Source organism: Gavialis gangeticus, unplaced genomic scaffold, assembly GCF_001723915.1.
Source record: "Gavialis gangeticus isolate Ggan-Ray unplaced genomic scaffold, GavGan_comp1, whole genome shotgun sequence".
NCBI lineage: Eukaryota > Metazoa > Chordata > Crocodylia > Gavialidae > Gavialis > Gavialis gangeticus.
The window spans coordinates 63,037,994-63,057,589 of record NW_017729033.1 but is presented as its reverse complement, the minus strand read 5'-3'; the positions used below and the strand labels follow the sequence as shown (position 1 = coordinate 63,057,589).

The following is a 19,596-nucleotide window of genomic DNA, read 5'->3' as shown; positions in this document are numbered from 1 at the left end:
GCTGCCTTTCCCCCGGGATGGAACAGACTTAGCTTGTGCACTGAGGATCGCTCCCTTGAGGAACAACCACTCTTCTTGAACTCCCCTCTCCCTGGGGTCATGGTCCCTTATGACCTGACTGACAAGCCTCCTGAGCTTGTCAAAGTCGGCTTTCCTCAAGTCAAGGACTTCCGTGTTGCTGACTCACTTGCCAGCTTTACAGCGGATGTTGAAGGTGATCAGCTCGTGGTCACTGTCACCCAGCTTTTGCCCACCCATCTCAGACCCTTGCAAAGGAGTAAGGCTTTCTTCTTTACTTTTATAAAAAATTTACTTTAAAGTTCCTGCAAATAAAAGTATTGTTTCCAAATCGCTAGCCTCATCTAGATACTACCAACAGTTCCCTCCCTGCATTGGGTATAAGATACAGTGCTCAAACCAACTACTGTTATGAGGGTTACTACAGGGCTCTGGCCCCACAAGCAACCATCATCTTGGCAGCTGCACACCATGCAGCAATTCTAGGAGTGTTCCTTTCCCAGTAAAGAAAACAGCTTCCCTGATTAAAATACATAATCCAGCTTTGGCAGGTTGATTTTCAGAGGGAAAAGGTGGGTATATGTGAAAAAAATACAATACTACATTAAAGCTGAGCAGGATTCATAGGTCTTCAGGGCCATGGCAAAAATTACTTAATTCACAACATACTGCTCAGATATGTTATTTGCAATCTGAATGATGCAACATTTTGCTAACATAGAAGTACTTTAAAATGAACTCAATGCATCTGCTTACTGTTTTGGACAGTGAAATGCATGGAAAAGTAAAGTAAAGTACTTAAAACTTATCCAGCATGGATCCAGAGCTGCTGCTGCATGGCTGGGCAGGGGCCAGAGTGGCCACGTGTTCTGTGCCCAAGCAGGCCTGGAGCTGGAGCTATGGAGAATCGGCAACAGCAGCAGGAAAGAGAGGAGGGATGACAGGCAGTGGGAAAAAGAGGGGGGGGGAAGCAGTGGCTGTGGCTGCAATCTCGGGTTGGGGTCAGCATCAAAGCAGCTGCTTGCTCCTCACCCACCACTTGTACTAAAATACAAAACTATGAGCTTCTACCAGCCCCATGTTAAATGTGGGGAGAGGCACCTCATCTTGGATTTAAATACATATGGTATTCCAGCTATGACTTGTCACATACTAAGAAAATACAGCCATGACTAAGGGCTTTTAGAAGCAAAGGCCAGCTTGCTTTAATATTAATGAAATTAAAAGGACCAGGAACAGCAGCCTCAAGCTTCAGCAGGGGAAATTTAGATTGCAGATCAGGAGTACCTTTCTGACTATGAAAGCATTGGAACAGGCTCCCTAGAGAAACCATGGACTCTCCATCCTTGGAAGTTTTCAAGAGCCAGTTAAGCAGACACTTGACTGAACAGTCTAGTCAGGAATGATCCTGCCTTGAACAGGGGCTGGACTGGATGATTTTGTGAGGTCCTGTCTAGCCCTACTTTCCTATGATCCTCAAGCATTCTAAACAATAAAAAGAATAAGTAAAAAAAAAAAAAAATAGAAGTATGGCTTTGTAAAATTTTTCATGACATCACTTTAAATATCCTGCCTGATTTCTTTGGAATCTGTAAATGGCTATCCCTTAATCTAGGTTATTTCTACAAGTAGGTAGTAACATTGCTGCAGAATCAATGCTGTTATGCTATTTTTCTTCTTGTGGCAATTAGCAAAGTGTAATAGTACTCCAGGGGCAACAAACAGAGTAATAAGGACAGTGTTTATATATTTTAAATGCTAATATTAAAAACTCTAAAAGCAGCAATGGAAGCTCACTTCTATAACATGCTAATTTCTTTATAGATTTAGAAAGTAAATGGTCGCTTTAAATTAAATTGTAGATAAAATGGACATAATGTTCAAGTTATTTTAGGATGTCCCTTTCCTTCATAAGTCTTATGCCAATTGCCATTGTTAATAGCCTAATACAAGACAAAATTAATTTGACAGTTTTACGTTAGCCAAGCCTGAATACTCATGTTTATAAATTCAGTCATCAACATTTTCAGGGTGTGAATAGAAAAAAATATATAAGTGTATGTTAAAAGTCCTGATCCGAATATATTCCATGTTCAGGACCAATGAAATATAGGTATCTCTGATTTTCTGTTTACTATTATTCCAGCTCTCAGGTTTGAATAGCCTTGAACTACTCACCTCAAAGACTAGTTTCCTGCTTTATCTGCTCAATAGACAGATTTTATACGGTCAAAATCCTCATCTTACCTTACAACAGGATCACTTTCCAGTAATTCAGTTAGTCGCTGTACATGCTCAGGTTGGATGGACCGTCCCAAAAGTGCTTCTGTGTTGGTGTAGATGAGAAATGCCGAAACAGCTCCTAACAAAGATCCTATCCCTAAAGACCCCATGCTGTCATAGTAAGAATTGCCTAAACAAGACATACCCACAGTCAGACATATCAAATATTTCTAAAAGAGGCAAAAACATAAATCCTAAATACTGAAAGGTATCTAACATTGGTACTACTATTTCTCAGAGCACGTGTTGGTAACCCTGCCCTTTATTTCTGACAGACAAGATAAATGGAAACAATGCTCCAATGCACACAGAACAAGCCTTACATGCCTCACCTTTCCCTACCATACAACTTACAAATTCATAGCCCATTTCACTGGGCACTCAGATTCCAGGGCATGGACATGACAAAAAAAAAAAAGTGCATCAGCACCAATCAAAACAACAAGTCACTTGCCATGCTATTTAGAAGGTAAAGTTACTTTACTCATTAAAAGGACAGACACAAATTAATTAATTAATCCGTTTGATGTTGAAATGGGAGAAAAAAATTATAAATGAATTTTTTTTTAATCTTATTTTCCCTTAAAAATATGCAAGCAATAAATCTATCTTCGGACTGAAACAGTAATGCAGTCTGGATTTTTAAATGCCCATTTTAATGGGCATTTCAAAAAATTAAAACAAAAATTGTACATAGTTTAATTTTATATTTTGTATGAAGAGCACTATATAGTAAACTATTTCATGCATGAGTCAAAGACAAAAGAAAAAGAAGAAAAAGGTTTTTGAATAATTGAGTACACAGCCAGCTCTAGAAAACTGTGTCCACTCGCAGGCAAAAGACACTGTCCCCTTTCTTTCAAGTTAGAAAGCCTGACATAGGAACTACAGCATAGTACTCTGAACATAACTAGCCCGTTACATAGCTTCTCTCTACAACTCTTGTGTGGAACAATTTTTAGGGTCACTGAATATGTTACTGTACACAGAATACTTATCTCCTGAATTTGGAGACTATTTGAGCAGCTGAATATCTTTGGCACTAATTAAATGTCTGCCCTGATTCCCCAAAGCTGCTCCACTTTCTGGATGAAGGGAAAAGAATCTCATCCTTAAATCCTGTCCTTATGTACAGTAGAGCAGCTAACGGTCCAACAATGAGGCTGTGGGTATCATCCCAGTATGGGATCATACTTTCACACTAAAGTGGGCAATTTACATATACAACTGATAGAAGTCTTTATCTTGTTTTAACATGTATTTTTTCAAGAAAGAGCATCTATTAGAACTTGTCTAATTTAAGCTAGGTAAAATGGTAGCAATACCTATCCTATAAAACATGCATTTTTGCAATACTATAGCTCCACCAGTAACAGGTTCTGTGGAGAAAAGGAGAGACTGTTCAACTATTTCCTAGTTTCAAGTATCTTAAACTGATTAGATTTAAAATCAGATTAACTATTAGTATAAACTGTGGAAACTTGCCACAATGAAGTCTCTTCAAAGAGGCAGAGATAGATTTTCATTAAATATACAGTTAAAAATTCAGATTCACCAGTTTTGACTGACACAGATTTTAATATGAACTTTTTTACTGTAATATGAAATGTAACTGAATGATACCCGAGAAACCGTATTATTGAAGGAACTGGCTAAGAAGCAGAAATACATATAATCTTGGTGGCAGTGCTTTGCATAAAAAGAAGCCAAGCAGCATGCTATCTGTTGGCCATAAATCATACATTTTATAAGTAATGAATAGATTATTTTAAAAATTGAAAAAATGTCTGCTGTCAAGTCTGGCAGGGTTTTTTTCCTTTTTCAACAACAGACTCTTCCTTTTCTTTTCTTTTTTTTTTAAAAAGGTTAGAACATAGTGAGAAATCCAATAACCCAAAAGAGACAGATTCTTGCAGCAATCAAGACGTATACATTTAGTACAATAAGAATAAGACAAATAGGTTTACTGATGTCATGTACGCAAAACATGATTATCATCTCATATACAAATCAGCCTCAGGTTAAGATAGCATTTACCTGTAAAAGAAGTCAGACCCATGCAAGTAGCAGCTATTGCTACACTCAAAACTGCGGCAGCATCCTCCATTAACACTACGTTTGTACTGGGATCACAACTCTGTATGACTGAACATGTAATAAAAATGACATTGATGTTCACATTTTAGCTTGCCCCATCATTTATCCAAGTGTAGACACAGACAAATGTAAAGGCTTCTACAGTCATATTTTACAACCCCTTTCAGAAAAACAAAAAACATGCCCTATATCTATTATGGAAATTTCCCCAAAAGATCTTAATGGGAAATTTATCCTTAAATGCAACTATTTTGCTACTCAGATATTTAAGTATCACCAAATAAGCCAATAAGATTTTATCCAAATTTGTGAAACGAACATGTTATTATATAACATATCATCATGAGACATGTGAAGCAAGAGAAAATAGTTAGCTACATATTCATATTGTTGTGGAAATACCACTAATAAATCCTATTTTAAATATGGCGCATACTTTACTGAGATAAGGACACGTACCATATTGATAAAATGAGAGACCCTTGGCTCGGGCACTTCTTCGAATTTCATTTATAGCAACAAGAAGAGTAGCTGAAACAAAAGTAATATAGTTACTGGAAATGGTTAGAGGCGAAGTGACATTTATGGTTATGATCTAAGGAGGGGGAAGAGAGGCTAAAAAACTCTTGCTCAAAAATCACAGCAAAAATAATTATAGCTCTCCTGCTGACTATAAGCAAAAATTCTTTTAGCACATTATGCACATAAAAGGGTAAACATGTTAAACAAATGCAGTAGCTTTTATCCAAAAGAGAGCAAGTTAAAGTATCTGAAGAATTTAAAAGTTAAATGTTATATTTCAAGTGTGTCAAAATACAAAATATTTAGGAATTTTAATTCTGTATCTATATGCCACAAAATTTTTTTTTTTAATCTAACAAATATCCATACACTTGCATGCAATAGGTCACCAATAAAGCATATGGCAATCAGTATTTTGAATGGTGGTAATTCATAAAGTAATATCTTTACGCACTAGTCTCTCTGAACACAACAACATACTGTTGAATTTTCACAGTGCCAAAAAGCAAACTGTGCATTTTTCTCAGATTAGTTCCAGACATTTTATATGTATTCTCCAATCTACACAATTAATATAACCCAAGAAAACAGAAAATGATAATACTTTTTTCCTTTTGAAGGACAATAAAGCAAAAAAACCCCACTAATAAGCACACAAGTAAATTGAACTCAGCAAGTCTTCCTGAATATCTAGCAATGCCACTATTAGTAACACAGCTCAGAATTGTTCAGTTCTGGAATTAAAAGTTGAACTGACTCCCAAGCCTGCATTATCAGTTTAAGAATTCCATGACACTGCATACCTCCTTCAGACACCAGCGATCCTGCTAAGATGCAATACGCCTATAAAAGGGGGGGGGAAGAAGGGGAAAAAAGACACTTTAATGCAGTACTAAACTCATAGGTGCATGAATACTTTAAATTTCAAAATATCCACAATCATCTCATGTACAAGAATGATTTTACCCATGACAACAATGCATCCACCTCTAGCTGCAGGATAGCAGCTGACAAAGAGCCAAGTTACAATATACTGAACAATACAAGAAGAGTGTAAAGAAGTGCTGTCTGAGGACAGACATCAGGACAGCCCAAAACGCTCATAAAGCAGATTAAACTGTTATTAGTGTTAAAGCAAAGCAGACAGAAACTTGGTTTTTCGGTTTCATCCTGAACAGCCTCCCAAGAAAACCGCAAATTCTACAGAATGTACTACCTCAGATGGTTGGATTAACCCTGCTGAAATTTAAAGTTGACTTTGGGATTCAGGAAGCCTAGATATTTCAGATTGTAGGGTTACATTACATTAAGCCATGCTTGCCACGCAAGGTTATAAATATTAAAACAAAATCAACTTACCCAAAGAAGAGATTCTATGGGCTGAGGATGAAGTAAACCTATAATTCCATGATACCAGGAAAGTCCTGCACCCATCATGAAAATGCCGACTCCGCTAATTAGGGAAGCAATATAACGCATGTTGGTGAAACCATATCTAGGCAGGAACAAAAAAAATAGTTTAGAAAACAAGATACCTGCAACTTTACAATTATATTCAAATAAATCTGACAAGAAAGGAGAAAAGTAAGTGTCTTGATGACTAGCTGCAATATGGCTGAATATCTAAATTAAAGCACAGTCGCTAAAATCAAAATGAAACCAAAGACTACAGCAACCTTATACATTGTTTCTTAAATATGTACCAAGTTGCTTGAATGCCATTTAAGTTTAGGGTTTGTTTGTTTTTTAATCCTCTTCCCTACATAAGCTAGTCATATTTAGTTGCATTCATTCAGTATTATGTACCACAGCTACTAATTAAGTTATGTTTTTCAAAATGCATTCAAGTGTTTAATGAACAGGACAGCATTTACATTTCCTTGCAATGTTGCTTTTAATTGGAATATTTAGCCTTTATGTAAAGCTGGTCTCCACATTTCATTTCCTTTAAATTAATACTACAAAAAAACTTGCTAATGTTATTTTAATAGTTCAGCTGACTGTGAACCTCCAACAATTTTCAGTTTGAAGCATTTTTGCCAAGAATTAAAATAGCATTTTAATACACCACTGTACTACATGCCACTCCCACTGTAAATATGACTACCAGCATTGCAAAAATGATAATAGTGTAGACTATAGGAACCATCAAGGAAATGGAGAGGAGTGGCAGAAAGGAAAAAGAAATGAAGGTTAAAGTCTGGTAAGTGTAAGCTTAAATAAGAAGACTAAGTTGATGCTATACCAAATTCTTGATTGAAGACTATCTTGTTCAATTTGGTGAACAGATGTTAGATTGACAGACATTTTAACAGTTTGGAAGGAAACAGATTATCTTCATTGACTGGTTGATTGACACATATTTTTATAGTGTCAACCTAAACCTATCAGAAAAGTTACAACTCCAAACTTTCACAAGGCTATAAAAATTGACATATATATTAGTGAAAGGGTAATTAAAATGAAGACTAATGTGTTTAAGCCAAGAACCTCTTGTTACATCACACCTGAAATGGAGCGTTTCCTCACTGAAAACTCTGTTTTGAAGGTGAAAAGTAGTCTTTTATTACTTTTGGCTAAGTTCATTGCTGTTCATGCAGGAAAGCAAGAATGTAGTACTAGATATCTATTGGTATATATCTACTACTACATATAGTGGAGGGGTGGGGGGAAGAACAGAACCCATAAAACACTCTCCTTAAAATAAAAGGACACTGAAGTAATGAAAATAAAAAACACACACTTTGTACTCTGTAAAATTATAAGCTAATATGTCAAAGTGAAATTCCCTAAAAGCCATAAGATTTTATAATTCTTGACTTTGGCAGAAATCCCTTTTTATTATTATTTTATAGTAAATGTAGAAACCATTCGTTTCAGATTAGAAAAATGAAAATTTTAGTTTTACTTGAGTAACGTTTTATCTAAATATATTCAAATTCTGCTGATTAATAGAGTGGGACAAAACCAGAAACAAACTGGGCGTGTCTATATGTTCATTAATGCACAGTGGTTACTGTGCATTTAATTTAGTACTTGTCTAAAAGTACTAATTTAAGTGCACAGTAACCAGAGTTACTGCGCAGTAGCACCAAATGCCTTTTTAGTGACACTACTGCACAGAAGCCCAATAATACTGTGCAGTAGCATATTAGCATTGTTCATAATGTGATGGTGCTACTGCACAGGGTTATCAGAATACTACATAGTTCGCATCTCATGTAGAGGTGCCCAGTGCAATTTATCTCATTTTATTTAAATTTGTGATTCTCAACCAGAGTACCAAAGCACATTGGGGTGCTTTGATGTCCTTTTGAGGGTGCTGCAGTGTCACACAATGTTAGTACTTTTTGGTGTACAAACATTTTTCACAAGAGATTTCCAACAGGAATCCAGAGTGTTAAACACACTGCCTTGCTGTGGTCTTTCTGGGCTCTTTGCAACAGAAAAAATTGCTGGTGTCTTCCATAATCAAAAAAGGAATGTAAACTTAGGAGCTACCATTTTCTGAAGGATGCCTCAAGTCTAACAGAATATTCCTAAAATCTACTGAAGGATACCTTGAGCCTAAAAAGTTTGATAACAAATAATTTAAATAGTCTATTTCTCAAACATATTTGTTGTACACAAGTAATAGGAAGTGATTTTAAGCCTGAATATGATATTTGAAACTTAATTATTTACTCCAGAAGCTTACGGATGACTAGAGTCTGGTGTCCTTGCAGACTGACTGATGCCCAGTGCTAGTAAAGCCTGTATAAAGAAAAAGGGAGGGGAAACAGTCAGCAGAAAAAAAATATTACTGAGTCTCTGGAGTTCTAGCTTGAAAGGAGATTCAAGCTTGTTGTTTTGTATATACAGATCAAGAAACAAAACAACATTAGCTCAAAACAGTAATTGCACACGAAATACCCACTCTCAGACAGGACAGTGTCACCCAAAAGGAATTCACCTAAATCATTTTAGTTCTAGCTGTAAGAAGTTTAAAGCAATTTAAACAGAAGTTAAAGGTTTATTTAATATAATAGTGAATATTTTTAAAATCTCTCCACTTAAATTTAAAAATCAGGGAACAGAGGATATACAAGTTAAATATATCTGCTATAAACAGAACTTATGCATGAACAATACACAAATACAGTAATTTCCATTACATTTAATGTAATCTGAAGTGAAAATATCCTGTATTTACACTTCAACTTCTTAACTGTACATTTAGCATTAAGGATTGTCCAACCTAGAAAATATATGTTAGTATTTCCTACATCTTGAAAATCTGATTGTATAAAAGAATTGATACATTGTGATATCATTAGACACGTATTAAATTCTGGTAATGCAATCCTTTATAAATCCAGGCCCTTATCCTCCAAGGATTAAGCATGTACTTTAAAAACACATCAACCTAAACATGTTAAGGAGCTTACGTATGTGCTTAAGTCCTTGCAGTGTGCTTTATGAATATATACCGCTCACTTAGAAATACTTGAGAAGACGTCTGTTATTATACACAGGTTTCCCCTTAATGCTGTACATGCGTTCCTGGAAAACAGCGCATGACACAAATTCACATACAGGGAATCCACTTTACAATGTAACAAATAGGGATATGTTCCAAGACCTCGACTGTAGTGACCCCAGACCCATTTCTACCACTTTCACAACATAATTTTGGTACTCAAAAACAGCAGACAGTACACACAAGCCCAGGGTGGTGGTGAATGTTACCATAATGGGGATGGCAACTACAGAAACACGTATCACAGACAATGAGCGAGGAGCACAGATCCACACAGGAGACTATATTTTTGTGCGAGTCACTCCTACAATGCAGCTGACTGCAGGCTTCCACCACACTGATCACACGAGTGAGTTTACCTCACATATAATGAATTTTTGGTATAAAAAGGGTCATCACATAAGAGTGAATTCGCACATACAGAACACAAATAAAGCAAGGTTACTTTTCTTTATCATTTCTGAACTGAAGTCAGAAGTGACCTGTTGCATGTACTTTGGAAAATAATACATAAAAGTCACGCTGTCAAATGTGATTACCCTATTACTTGACCTTCTTTGATGAACTTATCAGTAAGACCTCATTTATAAGACAATTTCCACATGTTTATTAAATATCTTTAAGCTGGTAGTATCAGTCCCCTCACTGTTCAGTTGGAACAAGTAAACAACTATGCAAGGTCCCGTCTGGAAGAATAGGAAACAGAACATTGAGGGTACATACTATGCTGCCCCTTTCCAGAGAGATGCAGCACATGTTGCAAAGCTTGAGAAGATGATTATAACACTTTTTTTTTTTTTTTTTAAATCTCCCCAACTTTGTTGCTCTCGGAAGCTAACATGCCCCTCAAAATTAATGAATTACCACAAGGTTGCTTTAGTTCATGAAAACCTCACTTTAGAAGTAGCCCATGAACTCTGTTGACCAGAACTGTTAAAGTGTTCCAGCCACTCCCATTAGGTATGCCTTCCTATCTCCAAGTTCTTAAACCTGGGGCTGCAGCAAAGGGGACAAGGCAGAGCTTCACACACTAGTGCTATACTACCTCTGCCTTGGGAGAATATTACGATAAATAGCACAGTGTGTGGCATCACTCTATAGCAGGTAACGCATGTACAGGGTAATGGCTATAGTGGTAGAAGTTTGTACCGTTTATCTAAAGCTTGTCTTGGATTCAAAACTTGTCAATGACCCAGAAAGAAACAAAGCATGGGATCTAACATTATGAAATAGAACTTATGCAACTGTTTTTGAAACAGAAGAACATAAAACTTATGCAATTCTTCAAATGTTATCTGTTAAAGGTGTTGATGTGGGAAAGTCAAACCACCACAAGTTTGGAAATGCCAGATCTCTAGTTACCCAGGAGAACTTAATTTCTCCCACCTAACGTGCATTATGATGCAGTGTTTAACTGGACAAATCGCTATTATTTGTTCTACATAACCACACCATTGGCAATGAATGAAGCATAAAGGTACAAGAGAATGGAGGATGCTCTTGTATCTGGTACATCAGATACCTGGCTTCCTTTCCCGTTTCAGACACTGACTTCCTAGGTAGATACACAAGATCATTACAATATGTTTGCATAAAGTAGGCATATTCAGTTGCATAGGCAACATGAATTCTGTGCACTTGACTAACAGCTTTATTTAACATCTTTGTATATTATTTTACTTGGCAACTTGAGAGAGTTAAAAAACAACCAAAACAAGGGTTTATTTCATAAAGCATGGTTGACACTATGGGGCATTCATAATTTAAAAAGGAAAAACAACTAAAAGGCATTAAAATATTCAGGATTGCCTTAATATCTTAAATGTATGTAAACAAAAACTACAACAGCACTAACTTCAACTAAGCCAAACTTTACTAGTAAAAAACAAATGGTTACAAAATTTCCAGCCGCAACTCATTCAAAAATTTTAGGCTAGAGTGTTAATAAGAATTCAACAATTCTGTTATTAAAAAGTGGTCTGTCAAATAAATGATATCGATACAGAAAACGAAAATACAAGATCAAATTCCTAGAGCAGTGGGGGACCAACCTTTTTGGCAGGCATGCCACAAACTAACCCACACTGTCCCCCTGCCTGTTCTGCTGCTTTGCTTTCTGCAGTATCTGCTGCAGTGCTGCCTGGTAAAATTTATTTACTAATGAAGTAACTGAAGCATGAAAACACACCCTACATTTCCCAGGTGTGACAACAATCTAAGTTCCTTTGACTGATGAGGGTTGGCAAAGTTGGAATGGCTCCTGAATGTAAAAAACCTAAGCTGTTCTTAAGTGTTAGCTGCTACTATACTTACTAAGAAAATGCATGCAAAGCTATAGACATTAATAAAGTGTCTCCTGAAGCTTGAAGAAGCAAAAATAATTGCAATATGAAATGGATTAGATCCTGTGAACCATCCATTCAAAACAGAGATTCTATTTACAGTCTAAACTGAAAACTAAAGACATTTTAAAAGCTTCAAATTCTGGTCTCCAGCCTCACCCCAATGTTAGTGTTATATCATAAAAATGCCCTTCAACAAAGCACTCTGCCACCTGACCCAAGTCTCAAAATGATAAACAAAATGCTAATTAAACAAAATGATACTTAACTTTGCTGATTCCCAATGTTACTTGTAAGGAACCCTATCATTTTTTTTTGCTTAACTAGTTACTGCCAGGATTCAGCCAACCTTCTCTGAGTAGAGAGCATCATCTATTAATACAACTGCAGAAAAACTGTTTTCTCAATGATTTTAGTTAGTTTCCAAAAAGTTAAATCATGGCAACAAAATAACTACTCACCTGGTTGCAAGTATCTGCTAAAGAATGTATAGCTTCCGAAAACATGCTTGCAGAACCAGTATAAACCCAAGCAAGTAGTTTGAAGACGAAATTCAACCCATTTCTAGGAGGGAAGAGAAGAAAATCAGGAGTTCGTAACACTATAATAAAATTAACATTTGTTGTTTAAAATACTATGAAACCTATTTTTGTATAACCTTGTGTTATCCATCAGAAAGAAAGAAATTCAACTAGAAGCCAATTTGATGATTAGTACTTGTAGTCAAGGTACCTACATTTTTAAAATATTTTCTGCATTGAAATATTTTCAATTGAATAAAAAGGTATAAAAAGATTCAATTAGTTTGAACAACATATATTTTCTTGAAATAATTCTACCTCATAAAGTATACTTGTAACTTCAGGATAGATTTGTCTGAGGGTCAAGGATATTTGTGGTATCTTTTAATGGACCAACTGCATAGTTAGAAGAGCTACTGGACAAGCTTTTAGGCTTTACAAGTCCTTCCTCAGGTTTAACACCAACCTCAAGGGAGTTTCCATCAAAATCCTTGCCTCTCAGATGTTTCCTGGACCATTACAGCTACAAAACTCCAATTCCTCTACCTTCACTTCCAAGACACTGCCCAATGCTTTTGCAGTTTATAAATATTTTAGGGGGATTTTTGCCCCCTCACCAAAGCAGCATAAGCTTCAAAACTGGTTCTCCCATTTTATTCTGAGTTTTCTACATGGCCCCACTCAATTCTAGCATAGCATCCTCTGATCCTGAAGTCCAATTCAAATCCATGCAAACACAGTAGTATAGACAAGGGGGAGGTCATTAAATTGGAAAGAAAATACAATCTCCATTGCTTTTTCCTTTGTAATTTGGAAACAGATTAAAGAAAGGACAGCCAATCTCACAGAGCAGGCCAAAAGTACATATTTGTGTCTTGTACAGACCAGGAAACTGCTTGAGTTTCTTAAACTTGATTATAAAACTAGACAAGCATCTTTCTGAAAGACATTCTCTAGTTCAACCACTAGCTGCCCGAGTTACTGGATTAAATTCTACATGTGACACAGGAAATCAGACTAGAGCAGGAGTGTCCAACTCACCCAGGCCCCCAAGCCAGTTCCAGACCATAGGGTTCCTCAATGAGCCATATGTGGTACACAAGGAGCCTCAATGGGCTGTATGTAAGCCATGCAGCTGTAGCAGAACAAGCAGCACGGTAAGGGAGGCAAAGCAGGGCAATGCAGCCATCACTTGCATTCCTTCCCCTCTCCCTCCCTCCCAAACAACATCCAGCTCTGTAAGCAGGGAATTCAGCAGCAGCCCACTCGCTCCACCCCTGAATTCCCAGCTCCTCTAACAATCCTGAAGCTGGCTGGCTCCTGGGCCGTATCTTTGGTTTTGCCCCAAACTCGAGTATCATAATTGTCTCTCTAACCTTAAGTAGGTCCTACCCAGAGTAAAGAATGCTCAATATTAGACCACTGTTAGTCTGGTGAGGTTTTGTTTATTTAAAAAACACATTAGTGAAATGTTACAGTTGTGATTTAATAAACAATGGCCAAAAAGCTGAAAAATAAAACTCCTTATGCAGACAAATCTGTTTCTTATTTAGGAATGCACTTATTACTGAATAACTTATTAATCTTAAGGCTTTCCCTCAGGAACATAAAAGGTTTGCATCACTATTACTGAAGCCCCAAGTTGCTTTCTATCCACAGATCTCAATGTGCTTTACAAACTTTATTTTAGCCTCATAACATCCCTTGAGATACTTCCCTTGGGAAGTATTATACATATTTCCCAAACAAGAAAATACACACAGGTTAATGAACAGCCCAGAGTCACTGTAGCAAAACTAAACAAAATTTCAGTCCTCTGGCTTTAATTACAAAACTGCTCTTCTCATCCAAAGTACAGTGTGGCTTTAGCACAGATGAATAATACATAAATTGCTGTGGAACTCAAGATGACGTTTTCCTGACTCATAGATTTTAAGTATCAAGTCACAATAGTATACTCCCATGTTGATTTAAAAGGAGCCAATCAGTTTGCTTGAACAGGTCATCCAGCTATGCTGTTTCTGACATCCTACAGTGACACAGAGGGTATATGTAGCTGAGTGACATTCGACTTCAACCCCCATTCCAAGTTTGTGTTTACTGTGAGGAAAAATAAACTTCAGCACTGTTCAATCTGATTACAGAAGTTAAGGCGCAAGGGCCAAACAACTTATGATGCCCAAGGGGAAAAAAAAATGGAGAAACTCAAAGAGCTACACAACAAAGGGCTGAATAAAACTCTGGGAGAATATGGATCTGTCAAGCTGTTTCTTTGGATGGCAAATTTAGATGCTTGTACATTTGGCAGAAAACAGGTAGCTAATAAAATCATTTTTAAACTACCTGTTTTCTATCAAGTGTACAAATATCTAAATTTGCTCCTGGAATTGTATTCAGTTCTTTGTTGTGTAGCTCTCTGAGGATAGATTTTAAAAAAGTGCATCTTTTTAAAAATAAATTTATTCAAGAATAAGTCTCCAACTGTGACAAGCTATGTTAAGACCTAAACTTACAATAGTCATTTAAATTAATAAAAGTTATATAAATATTCAGACCACACTACAGGCAGCCCCTGCTTAATGCTGTTTTGCTCAGTACTGTTTCACTATAATGCTCATTTAAAATTGATAACCCAGTTCCACTTAGCACTCAGCAAGTTTTGTTATAACGTTCACAGTCGCCATCTTGGGTCAAAAACTTTCGGTTTTGCTTAACACTCGGTTTTTCAGAAACCAATTAAGAGCACTAAGTGGGGTTGCCTGTACATTTTTACTGCTTTAAAAAAAAAAATCCAGTGAAGTGAGGGAAGCGACCAATTAAATATGTGCAGCCAGAATACACTGAAGTGATAATCTAGGTTTCAGACAACTGTAGCCCCTTCTGCAAGTGCAGCAGAAATATTTTCTTTAGCTCAATTTATTGTTTAATTTAGTTTAATAACTAGCTCATTCAAAGTTGAGCAACGAAACAAACTGAAACACGAAAGCTTAAATAAAGTATACGTACAAAAAGCTAAAATTTACTAGTTTTAATGTCCTGAAAATAACAACCAGAGACAAAAAACAGTTCAATCCATTAACTTCAGAGACTACTTCCCATTTAATTAAAAAGTTGCCTTTGAATTTAAAACATGTTTTGAGAAACATTTTTTCTTATACATCTAGTATATTTAACTAATGAATATTTTTAATGCTGATGTTCTAGTTTCCATCCAAAACGTACATGTACAAAAAACAAAAACACAAAAAACACACACACCCTAATCAAGCAGCAAATACAAAGAAAAGTCAATTAGTATTTTCTAACAGTAAAACTTGAAAGTTAACTATCTGAATAAATGCATGCTTAAAAATTACAGATGGTGCATCTTTCTAGTGGGCAAAACCAAAAATACTATCAAATTTAGTGTATTGGCTACCTTTGGTTCAAATCAACATTTTTCATTAGTTACCACTCATTATTTTAATCTTGCATTGAATATGTATTTTTTAGTTATTCTAAAATAATAATAATAATAATAATAAAAAATAAAAGTTTATTGCTTGTTGATTTAACTTATTTATGTTAATTGTGATATAAATCAATTGCCTAAATAGAAAGGCACACATTTTAAGAAAAATAAGGGACTGCAACATTGGTTTTCACTTTATAAACTTCTCTCAACAATTTAAACCCTCACAGAAGACTATGAAAAGTACACAATACGACTGAAGTCAAGCTCATATAGATTAATAATGCATTTGAACATTATTAAAAGAACTGCATATTTCTGTGCTACATTTGAAAGTGACTGATCACATTTCTTTTGATCTTTCTTATATTCACTTTTAGAAAAAGAATACACATGATAAATTTCATCTGGATTTGTAAATTTTTGGAAAAAAGTTATCATGCAAACCCCTACAAATTTATCTTTGAGACATGCCATCTCAAACATAACCATGTTAGCATGACAATATAATAATCTTTATGAAGCATGACCATGAAAAATGTATATCCTTAATATCTGTTCTTCTTTATTTGGCAAATATTGGTTTTTTTCCTGTATTTTTTATAATGAAGCTTTAAACAAAAGCCACATTCCTGTGTTTTAGAAGTAAAACAATTTAGGAACCAGCTACATTTAACAGAGTCCTGTACCCCTGGACTGGAAGCTCTAGGCTAATACGCAAGCCCATGATTTAAAAAAAAAAAAAAAAAAAAAAAATCTACTAGAGGAGCCCAAAAGGAAAAGTATTTGTGAAAAAAAACCAACCATATTTTTCAGGGGTGTGCAACAGTTGGCTTTTCTGTAAAAAAAAAAAATCACAATTTATGTCTATCTATGTATAGCTTGCCCCCAAATACTTTAGATACAGTGGGCACATCTACACATGCGCCCAACTGTGCAATAACCACCAGTACAGTGCAGTCCCAGCACCGCATGTGTCATTTCTGACCTTACAGCACAGTAGCAATGAGCTAGTACCCTTGTTGCTACTGTGCAGTAGCGGCAGCATCACCATTTGTGCCAGCCAACGCTACATCTCCACAGCAACAAGCTACGTTACCACAGCTCGCCACCACCGCAACATAACATCTCGTGTAGACATGCCCACAGAGATCTAGGCTAATCCCATGCAGAAGGCTATACCTCTGCATGGCTGAAGAGGAGAATTTTCTCCTCAATGACCACCACGCTGCCAGGTATCTCTCTCTAGTATGGAGCTCTAATCTGCAAAGGAGTACACACAGTCAGGAATTCAGTAGATAACAAAACATTTGTGGTTATGCTCACTTCTAAGTTAGAAAGGCAGGATCTCTGCATGGATCTCCAATATGGAAAAGCAGGAAGGGAGCAATGCTAGGTAAATCATTTTTCTAGGCATTCTAGAACAGTGGTCTCCAAAGTGGGATGCATGCACCACAGGGGGTGCGCAAGACAATTCACTGGGGTGCAGGAAGAAAATATTAGAACTTCTATTTATATTTATATAAATATACATATATTGGGGGTGCGTGCTCAAAATTTTTTTTTACGGATAGGGGTGTGCGATCAAAAAAGTTTGGAGATCACTGTTCTAGAGCACATGCTCACGGGGTGGTTACCGTATAGTGAACAAGAGTGGGTAACTATATAATCCATTAAGAGACAGGGAATGGTCATTCACAAATTAAATGATTTACTGCCCTCTTTGTATGTTTGGGGGGGAAGAGAAGGGCTATAAGAAAACTCCACGAGCTATTTCCCCTGAAATTAGGCTTTCTTTGTAGGTCTGGTATGTTGTGCTCTTTCATAGTATCTATGGAAATTAATATTTTTTGGAAATAAATTCAGTTTTCCTTCAAATAAGATTCACTTGGTATTACCAAGGCATATCTTCTGGCACTCCTCCTCTAGAACGGCTCTTCTGCGAGTCTTTTATGTTACAAGCCTCCTTGCTTTTTCAACTGGATACTAGTAATAGTTTTCAGACAAGTTTTCCAATGAAATTTAACTCAATTTTTTATAAAACATTGCGGGGTGGGAAATGGACGAGACGCGCAACAAAGCCTTCCTTATGAAAAATTCAACACTTCCATATTACCCAACAGGGTCTTTGAGAAATCCACCAAGTGTGCAGAAAGCATTTTTTCTGCCAACTTAAAATTCTCGCACACAAGTAACAATGCGTTTCTAAACGCAAAAAGAACCTCATGTACAGTACAGAATATATGAAAGGGAACAAGCTAGATGTGTCCAACTTTGCAGTCCCTCTTCAAAAATTTTGGTTGCTATTTCAAGTATTACTTGTGTGGCTGACCAACTTCAAAAAGACTAGCCATTCTTTGATCAAGGATGGAACAAATCTCTCTGATCTCCACATAAAAAGAGAAGACACTTGTAAAAAAAGACGGTAACTTGCTTACCAATACACGGCAACTATATTTGTACATTCCAGTTGATATCCGACTTAGCACATGAGATTAGCCTATTCAAACTCTTATTTCATTACATGATTTCTTTAGTAGAATTTTGCTAAAAACTAGGAAAAATCATTAGAGATTACATGAAATGAAAACCACGTTTTAACATAAGGATACACTACCATAAAATGTATCACTTATTTTGAATACATTTATGATATTCAACAGAATAATAGAAATGTACTGACGCACATCTGCTAAAGTAAATCTTAAGAGATGCTATTGCAGTACTTCATTGTTTTACAAAAAAAGGAGAATAAAGAAATGCACTTCAGTTCCCAAGAGGGACCCTAAATCTGAAAGGAAGCTATTAGTTTTAGTACTTTTGAAAGTCAAGCCATTTAAGGCACATACGTTTAACACTCTGGCCTCTTAGAAAAAGCTTACTTTCTACAGCACAATTCTAATACAGTTACACAACCACAGAATTACAAAGAATATAAGGAACTATAAAACTTAAAATGTGAAGACTACTTCCATTCTTAAGATTTACTGTTTTTATACTTGCTATACAAAAACTTTTACCTTTTCACACTTACATGCATATAGCCACCATCACCACCTTCCCTGGTCCCTTGAACATCATAGCTGCTGTGCTGGAGCGTGGCTACACAAAGAAATAAGGGATGCTTAAAATAGATTGTTACATTGAATCAATAAAGCAGAAAAAATAGCTAAATACTGACTGTATGAAGGGTCTTCAGTACAACTCGTATAGTTAGAATATCATTTAGTACCACAATTCTTAAAGGAGTTGAAGGTTACTTCTGAATAATATACCATATCTATTCAATTAGACAAGGTTTTCCACCCCTCATACCCATTTAACATGAGGGGAAAAAGCACCTTGCCTTGCAATCAAGCACGAGGCAACCCAGGGGCAGGCAGCTGCTGTGGCTCCAGCCACAACTCAGGGTTGGGGCTGATACTGGAACCAGAGCAACAACTGCTCCCTGCCCCTCTCCACTGCCTCTGCATGTCATGCCACTCTTCCTGTGCAACCCCTACTCCCCCACCCCCCGAACCCTGCCCTCTGCATTCCCTCCATTGCACCTTATCCCCTCTGCCACCCTCTTTCTTACCTTTGCCCTGCACCAACAAGCTCCACATTTACTGCAGCCTGGGGCACAGAGCATGGCTCCAGCCCAGCCTAGCAGCAGTGGCACATTACCAGCCCTGCTGTTCTAGCCTAGACCTGTAGCAGCAGCACTGTTTCTACCAAGTCAGGCTAAAGCCATGCTCCATGCCCCAGGCTGCAGCAGGGGTGGAGCTGCCAGTGTGGAGCAAAGGTAAGGGGGAGGAGATGGGGCAGAGACCTGAGACTGTGGGTGGCAAAAGCAAGGGGGGG

The 19,596-nt window shown here is 36.7% G+C and overlaps 1 protein-coding gene across 2 annotated transcripts in view; it reads right to left on the bottom strand.

Moving 5' to 3' along the window:
* Window positions 1-19,596, bottom strand: part of SLC30A9 (solute carrier family 30 member 9) — a 91,416-nt gene that overhangs the window by 31,831 nt on the left and 39,989 nt on the right. For both annotated transcript variants that reach the window (XM_019526200.1, XM_019526199.1), the window contains exons 8-15: window positions 18,788-18,855; window positions 12,243-12,345; window positions 8,618-8,673; window positions 6,280-6,415; window positions 5,724-5,763; window positions 4,858-4,929; window positions 4,339-4,446; window positions 2,266-2,431 (exon numbers count right to left, since the gene is read on the bottom strand). In XM_019526200.1, the coding sequence (XP_019381745.1) occupies window positions 2,266-2,431; window positions 4,339-4,446; window positions 4,858-4,929; window positions 5,724-5,763; window positions 6,280-6,415; window positions 8,618-8,673; window positions 12,243-12,345; window positions 18,788-18,855 (749 nt within the window). The remainder of the gene's footprint in view (window positions 1-2,265; window positions 2,432-4,338; window positions 4,447-4,857; window positions 4,930-5,723; window positions 5,764-6,279; window positions 6,416-8,617; window positions 8,674-12,242; window positions 12,346-18,787; window positions 18,856-19,596) is intronic.